Source organism: Arachis ipaensis, chromosome B10 (genome assembly GCF_000816755.2).
Source record: "Arachis ipaensis cultivar K30076 chromosome B10, Araip1.1, whole genome shotgun sequence".
Classification (NCBI taxonomy): domain Eukaryota; kingdom Viridiplantae; phylum Streptophyta; class Magnoliopsida; order Fabales; family Fabaceae; genus Arachis; species Arachis ipaensis.
In genome coordinates, this window is record NC_029794.2 from 850,583 (window position 1) to 859,174 (window position 8,592).

The 8,592-nt window shown below is 34.1% G+C and overlaps 2 protein-coding genes across 4 annotated transcripts in view; one reads left to right on the plus strand and one right to left on the minus strand.

Annotated features, from left to right (window-relative positions):
• Positions 1-3,242, plus strand: part of LOC107622092 (probable acyl-activating enzyme 2) — a 4,577-nt gene extending 1,335 nt beyond the window's left edge. The window contains exons 2-3 of one of the 3 annotated variants that reach the window (XM_016324010.2): positions 1,445-2,727; positions 3,109-3,242. In XM_016324010.2, the coding sequence (XP_016179496.1) occupies positions 1,445-2,727; positions 3,109-3,136 (1,311 nt within the window). In that variant the 3' untranslated portion in view covers positions 3,137-3,242. Of the gene's footprint in view, positions 1-287; positions 882-1,444; positions 3,035-3,108 lie in introns of those variants that run through there. The other 2 variants (XM_016324011.2, XM_016324009.2) reach the window with 2 other exon arrangements.
• On the minus strand, positions 3,013-7,654 carry LOC107622091 (probable LRR receptor-like serine/threonine-protein kinase At3g47570). The gene is made up of 3 exons (XM_021115052.1): positions 6,723-7,654; positions 3,448-5,672; positions 3,013-3,363 (listed from the first exon to the last, which is right to left on the minus strand). The coding sequence occupies exons 1-3, from the start codon at positions 7,190-7,192 to the stop codon at positions 3,032-3,034; spliced, it is 3,027 nt and encodes a 1,008-aa protein (XP_020970711.1). The 5' UTR covers positions 7,193-7,654; the 3' UTR covers positions 3,013-3,031.

Genomic DNA, 8,592 nt, shown 5'->3' on the forward strand with positions numbered 1-8,592 from the left:
TTATATATTATATATACCTGCTCTAAAATAAAAGCCTAACCCATTTAAAAAAAATTTGTGAGTTAAATGGGCTAGTCCTTTTTTTTTTCTAAATAGAAAAGTTTTAAATTTTTAATTAAAAACAAAAAAATAAATCTTGATGACTTATTTAAAATAGTTAATTTGAGTAAGTTCGTGCCCATTATTATATCTTATCTTTCATGTTCAGATTGCATTACCTATTCTTATCTTATTCTTATTGGAAATATGTACATTGTTTGAACTTTGAATTTTGATTTGGCCCTCTCTCTCTCTCTGATCTATGAAATATGAAATTATATATAACATGCAACACGTGGCTTCATTGATTTCCTTATCTCACTACCAAACAAATCATTGGAAAAAAAGTGATCATAATTGTGATGATTTACTAGCTAGGTCCTACTTTGATGATTCTACTCAGAAACCGATAAACTCATCACTTTCACTATGTTTTCATAGTCACATGACACGTTAAAACACTGTTTAAGAGTGTGAAGTGTCAACTATACTAGTTATCCACAACCATGAAACAACTTTTCAAGAACATGCTTTGGACAAGTTCTCTTAGGAATTCAAGAGCGACCCTTTTCATTTCATCGCATAAATCACTTAAATTTTGCAACTTTTCCAAAGATCATAAGGATCAAGGATCATGGGAATCAATGGAGGGTCTATTCCACTGTTCTGCAAATCTTGTTCCTCTGACCCCAATAGGGTTCTTGGAGAGAGCAGCAAGGTTTTGCAGAGAGAGAACTTCACTTGTTTATGGTTCTTTGGAGTATAAATGGGGTGAGACACATCAAAGGTGTTTGAAACTTGCTTCTTCTCTCTCTCAGTTGGGAATTTCCCGTGGTGATGTTGTGAGTTTTGTTTATTACTTCTGTCACTCTGTGTTTACTTTGATAACTTGTCAAAATTATTTTTTATTTCCCCCCCAAATTTCCTTGGTTTGTAGATTTGTGTAGAATAGTTGAAAGTATTTAAACTTGTGTTTGTCAGAAGTACCAGTATATTAGAGTTAGAAGCTGTTTCTGCTTCTGATTTTGTTGTGGAAGTCCTGAAAAGTTGTATCTGTTTCATCCATAGTTTAATATTTCAGGTTTTGGTAATTGATTAACTATTAAGTCAAAGTTTAATAAATAGCATTTAGAGGCCTGAGACTTCTATAATCATCTTGATATTTTTGGATTTTCATGTTAGGAAATTTATATAAAACTGGTTTAATGCATATATTTATTATGATAAGCCTTTGTTGTGTCATATTATTCATGTAGCCGACCCTACCTAATGAGACAATGCCTAGTGGCTGTTATTGCTGTTGAATCTTGTACTAAGAAAAATATTAGGAAGCATCCTTAAACTCTTTAAGGTGAATGGATTCAATCATTGATGCTATTGTATATTCAATGTTGTTTTGAAACAGGTTGCAACATTATCACCTAATGTTCCAGCAATGTATGAGCTGCATTTTGCAGTCCCAATGGCTGGAGCCATTATCTGCACCTTGAATTCGCGCCTCGACGCATCCATGGTTTCAGTCCTGCTGGAGCATTCACAAGCTAAGATCCTCTTTGTAGACTACCAACTGCTTGAAGTCGCGCGCAGCGCATTAGACCTGCTATGCAAAAGAACATCATCAAAATTACCAATTCTAGTCCTAATTGCTGATTCTGATTGTGATTCTGATTCAACAATTGACACTTCTTCAATTAGTTATGAGTATGAGATGCTACTAGCAAATGGTGAAAAAGGGTTTGAAATAGTTAGGCCAAAGAGTGAAATGGATCCTATAAGTGTTAATTACACCTCTGGCACCACATCAAGGCCTAAAGGAGTAGTTTATAGCCATAGAGGCGCGTATTTGAACTCACTCGCGACAGTTCTACTCTTTCGAATGGATCTCTTCCCAGTGTATCTATGGACAGTTCCTATGTTCCATTGCAATGGATGGTGCCTTCCTTGGGGCGTGGCAGCGCAATTCGGAACCAATATTTGTCTTAGGAAGGTAAAGCCTAAGGACATTTTTGATAATGTGACAAATTACAAGGTTACACACTTGGGGGGAGCTCCTACAGTTCTTAACATGATTGTGAACTCTGCTTCATTCGATAGGAAACCGATCGATCACAAGGTATTGGCTATGACAGGTGGCTCTCCTCCGCCGCCTCAGATCATCGCCAAGATGGAAGAGCTCGGATTCACAGTTTCTCACCTCTATGGCCTCACAGAAACATATGGCCCAGGCACTTTTTGTGTCTGGAAGCCTGAATGGGACTTACTTGCGCCGCAAGAAAGATCAAGAATGAAAGCAAGGCAAGGAATTCCACATGTTGGCTTGGATGAAATTGATATCAAGGATCCGGAAACAATGGAGAGTGTTCCAAATGATGGGAAAACAATGGGGGAAGTTATGTTTAGAGGGAACACAGTGATGAGTGGATACCTTAGAGATTTGAAAGCCACAAAAGAAGTTTTCAAAGATGGTTGGTTCCATAGTGGTGATCTTGGTGTGAAACACCAAGATGGATACATAGAAATCAAGGACAGGTTGAAGGACATTATAATCTCCGGCGGGGAGAATATAAGCTCGGTCGAGGTGGAAACTGTTCTGTACAACCATCCAGCCGTGCTTGAAGCAGCAGTTGTTGCCCGGCCGGATAATCATTGGGGACAAACTCCATGCGCATTCGTCGAATTGAAAGAAGGGTATAATGATATGGATTCTCAAGAAATAATCAACTTCTGTAGGGATCATTTGCCACATTACATGGCACCTAAAATAGTGATTTTTCAAGATATACCAAAAACTTCAACAGGGAAGATACAAAAGTATGTTCTTAGAGAGAAAGCCAAGGCATTAGGAAGCATTTCTTGACCCACCCCATTAGTTATAATTAATTGTAATTGATTCACATGAAAGGTGTTCTGCACAATATTCAATTCATAGTGTTAATCACTGTTATTGATAATCATATGCTTATTTTGAATAAAAGAAATTAATTTGTACCTTTTATAAGGAATTCTTTATAAGGTTTAGTTCTCTGCTAACACACTCCATGCTCATTCTTTCTTTTGGTGACTCCACAGAACAAGCAAGTCCAATTCTAAAGAGTGAATACAAACATTTCTTTGCTGTTGTTCCTTCTATTTCTATGGACAGAAGAATTGGATCTACAATCTGCAAGAGTTTATCTGGAAATGCCATCCTTACATAGCTATGGAGATTGTGACCAAGTTGAAAAGTTTCCTCAGTAGGTCTTCTTCCTGTTAACATTTCCAAAACAAGAATCCCAAAGCTATACGTGTCGCCTTGTTTCGACACCTCTGAACTCATTCCATACTCTGCAATATGTTGTGAATTGGTTAATACATCTTAAGAAACAAAGTTGTTAAATTTAAATCACTCTTTTGAAGATGACATTATACCTGGAGGAGTATAACCAATAGTACCATTTATTCTGGATATGATATTTTGCTTATATGATTTGTCATTGATTTTTGACAGAAATCTTGCAGATCCAAAGTCACCAACATGAGCAACCATGTTATCATCTAGAAGAATATTGCTCGGCTTTAAATCGCAATGAACAATAGGCTGCGCGCATTCGTAGTGAAGATAGCTTATTGCTGAAGCAACATCAGTTAGAGTCCTTATTCTTTGGTTTAGACTCATCAAGGTTTGTGGCACTTCTAATCTTTCAATATCTGGATGCAACCATTTATCCAAGCTTCCATTTTCCATGTATTTGAACACCAGAGCTTTGAATTCTCGGCCGTTGTGATCTGTACTCGAGCAACAGGTTAGAATCTTAACCAAATTTCGATGGCTAATGTGTTTCAGTGCATTGCATTCGGCCATGAAACTCGCTCGAGCTCCTTTCTTTTGAAGGTTTAAGACCTTTATAGCAACAACTTTGTTAGTCGAGGCGAGATTTCCTTTGTAAACAAAGCCGAAATTTCCAGACCCTATCAAGTTGCTAGCTGAGAAACCATTAGTTGCTTGGTGAAGTCTTTGATATGACACCTTTTCAAATAAGTCATTTAATGCTGATGAATCTGAAATTGGTTCATTCTTTCTTATCCTCATCATATAAGCAACAAACATAGAACACAACAGAACAAGAAAAGCAACCATAGAAACTATCATCACTGCTGTGTCCTTGAAACTATGATGTCTTGGTTGTTTTGAACCGTGGCATGGTGGTAACTTCAGCTCAGAGATTCCTCCACAAAGCTTAACATTACCAAATAGTGTTATAGCAGTTGAATTTCCAAACACACCTTTTCTTGGAACTTCACCATCCAACATGTTGAAAGAAACATTTAAGTATTCTAGAAGAGATAGATCTTGTAGCGCGGTTGGAATCGATCCAGACAAGTTGTTTCTTGATAGGTCTAAATGTTGGAGACTCTTCACCATAGCCAAAGATGAAGGTATGGTTCCATTGAATGAATTACCTTGTAAGTTAAGGTACTCGAGGTTTACCAACTCTCCAATATTCTCAGGAATTTCGCCAGACAGATAATTTTTCGAGACGTCCAACTGACGAATAAATTTCAACAGGCTTACTTGTCCCGGAAGGTATCCGGTCAACGAGTTTTCGTACAAGTTTAGTAGGACTGTCAAAGAAGAAAGACCTATAACTTCTGGAGGTATGACTCCACTAAGATTGTTAGTTGCAAGGTCTAGAATTTCTAAACTTTTGCAATTTCCTATACTTGGAGGAATGTTTCCTCTTAGCATGTTGTCTGAGATTCTTAGCTCAAGCAATTGGCTAAGATTCCCTATAAAGGGTGGAATTTGTCCTGAGATTTTGTTATAACTCAAATCCAATCTTTTCATTGTTTGAAACTTTACAAATGTTGTTGGAATTGATCCTACAAAAAAGTTGAGTTCCATGGTAAGGACATCTAAATTAATGTGATTTCCTAAAGTGGCAGGAATTTCTCCAAACAATAGGTTATCACTAAGGTATATTTCTCTGAGCCGGTCGGAAAAGTTGGCTATATTTTCCGGCAAACGGCCAGCGAAATTGTTGGCGGATATGTCCAATATTTCCAACTTACTACAATTTTGCAAAGATTCTAAGAACTCAGAGTCCTTAAGTGAATAACTTCCTAGATAGTTGGAACCAAAATTCAACCACCAAAGATCATGCAACTTTGCTAGACTTGGAACTTCCCCTAAAAAACTATTATTAGTGACATCAAATCTTCTAAGAGAGGTTGCATTGGTGATTGAAACAGGGATTGAACCTGACATTTGGTTGCTTCCAATTTCAAAAAGTTGGAGCCTAGGGAGGGAGAAGAACATGTCGGCCGGAAGAGAGCCGTTAAAGTGGTTGTTCGCGGCCGAGATGTAAGTAAGAGATGACACATTGTAAAGAGAATAAGGAAGCATACCACATAATTTGTTGGAAACCATACCAAGAATTTGCAAATGTTTTAAGTTGCCAATGTTTTGTGGTAACTTTCCCTCCAAGTTGTTATATGAAAGAGAAAGTACAACAAGGGATGAAAGATTCCATATGGAATATGGTATCTTCCCTGATAAATGATTCTTGGCCAACCATAACCATTGAAGTTCTTTAAGAGAACCAATCTCCATTGGTATTTTTCCACTAAGATTGTTCCCTTGTAAATATATACGCCTGAAAAAACATATATATATATTATGATGATTAGAAAAAAAGTAACACAAATATTATAAATTCACAAATACTCTTAACACAAGTACACAACAATTTCAAAACAAAATACACATACTTTTGAATACTTGCTAGATATTTTTGTGTTGTACAGAAAGTATTTTCTATTAACAAAAATTACTAATCAATAAAAGTGAAGTGTATGCTTATGTAGGGTGAAAAATATAACCAGTGGTGGAGTTTAGTTCAGACAGGGGTGGCCATGCCCCCCAAACTTTTTATAAAAAACTTAGTAGTACTTTTTCAAAAGATAAAAAATAGTTCGATTGACTTAAATACTTTACTATGACTTAAAGTATCTAATAAGTTCAATAAACAACACTCTCTCTATTTTAGGTTCAAATATAAAAAATTAGATATCTTTTATTTATTTAATTTAATATTATTTTATATTTTACTATTTATTTAATTTAATTTTTTATATGATAAAAAATAATAGAATATTCAATAAGTATTAATATTATTGTATTTGTATAAATTGATAAAAAAAAATTCAATAAATATTATAAATTTTAATATTTGTCCTTCTAACTTCTTCTTTATATATTTTACAGGATATATATTCAAATTTTTATATAAAATAATAATGAAAAATCAAAGAATTGATACATTTTTTAAGAAGAAGGCTAATATTTAAGAAGGAGAACATATAACTTTTACAATATCAACACATGTAGATAGTTCTTCTACTTTAATGAATCACGAAGAAAGTGAGATATAACCTTCAAAAGTTCAAAAAGTTATATCTGATGACTTTAACTTTAACTTTTTGGAACGAGATCTTGAAAAAGGGCTTTAAATTTGGCAGTATCACCAAAACCAGAGAGATGAGATTAGACAAGCTTATCTTAAATGAGGTCCATATAAAAAAATATTTTGACAATTATTTTCTATTTGACCCCTCCCAAAATTTTGTTTCAAGTTCGGCCACTGAATATAACCAACTAATAATTAATCTAAAAATATCTAACACTATAATATCTTTAACAATACCTAAGTTCCAAACAACTTGTTAAGTTGGTCGGAATTTCTCCGGCCAGCGAGTTATTGGCGAGAAAGAGTAGTCGCAGCCTAGACAGATGACCAAGTTCCGGCGGGATTTCGCCATAGAAATTATTGTTTTGAAGGTTGAGAGTTTGTAAAGAAGAGAGATTGCCAATATGGGGTGACATGAACCCTTGCAATTGATATCCTTCTAAGTTCAATTCCAAAACTCTTTGCTCTCTTTTGCTACATGTGATTCCATGCCAATTGCAAAATTGGTTGGAGCTATTCCAAGAGGTTAAGATTTTATAAGGGTCATTGGATATAGCTTCCTTGAACTTGAGCAGTGCATTAAGCTCATCATTGTTATTGTTGTTGTTTTCTATTGCTAGAGAAAAAGAAGCTATGTTAGATTGAAAAAAACAGAGAAAGTTTATGGTAAAGGAGAAAAGAAGAAGCTTCATTTTATTGAGAAACATATATCTTTAACCTTTGGAGATTTTGTGTTTTTGTTTTTGGCTCTAAATTCTCAAAGAAGAGAGCCTCTATGTGTGTGTATATATAGTTAAAGACATAAAGGTTCATTGATTTAAATGACTTTCTAGGTTGGTTCTTCTTTATTTGTTTTGACTTCAAATTTGTTTAATCTTATGTTTTCTTTTGCTTTCTTTCTGGTTTTCATGAATTGCACTTCCCATCCTAGAGGTTAGGCAACATTACATTTAAAAGACATGTCAATTATAAAATTAGTGTATTAATAAGTACTAATCTTAGGGGTGAGCATGGGTAGTGAGTACTCGATTACCTGTTTGAACCCGAACCAAACCAATTAAATTGGTTATCGAACTAATGGGTAATCGGGTCCAACCGAACCAAACCGATAATCTTTGTTAGTGTTTGGTTCGGGTATCGGTTCTGGGGTGCGGAACCCGAACCAACCTGCAAACCCGATCATATATTAATTAAATAAGAAAATAAAAAATATATATGACTTTTTCATTAGACAAAAATTATCACTATTAATATATTTGGATTTTAATGAGTTTAGTTTTTAATGTATTTGATATTTAACATATTTAGATTATTTCTATTGATGTTACATGTTTATTGTACTGGTTGAATTTTTAAGATAAAAATTTGATTTTTTTTATGAATTTTAAAGTCATCGGGTACCCAATTACCCGAACTGAACCAATCTATTCTTAATCAGTTTGGTTTGGTTCGGGTACATGTACAAAAAAACACAAATCCGAACCAAACCAAACCAATTATATTTTGATCGGTTCGATTCTAATTTTACCATAAATTCGAACCAAATCGACCCGTGCTCACCTCTATCTAATTTTAAGAACTAATTATTTTATATCTATTTAAGTATTTGTTATTGATTAAAGAGTTGCTACATATATATCATGAGATTCGAAACTCTAATTCTTATTTAAATGAACGAATAAGTTAACTAGTTACTAATTCAAATTGATTTAAATAGTAAGTATTTCCTTTTTTTTTCTTGTCATGGTCAACAATTTGGAATTCAGGCAGAGTAGCAATAAGCTGCACTACCAATTTTTAATGTATTTATTCATTCTAAATTTCTAATAGTGCTTATAAGTGCGTTTCTTTTGATACCATTGAGATATTTTATTTAACAAATAAAAACTCTTGTAAAACTTTTTAAAAATTTCTGCTGATAAAAAAGAAAAAAAAAAATCATTGGCTCCATCTTTAATTCTCAGATAAATCACTATATATGATGTCATATGCTTTTAATTAATTTGTTGCTATCTTCAACTCTAAAATGACTATGTTAGCAATTATTTCACCTTTTTAACCAACCTCTTTTTCAAGCACTAAGGGCATGTTTAGAAGTTTCAAAAGT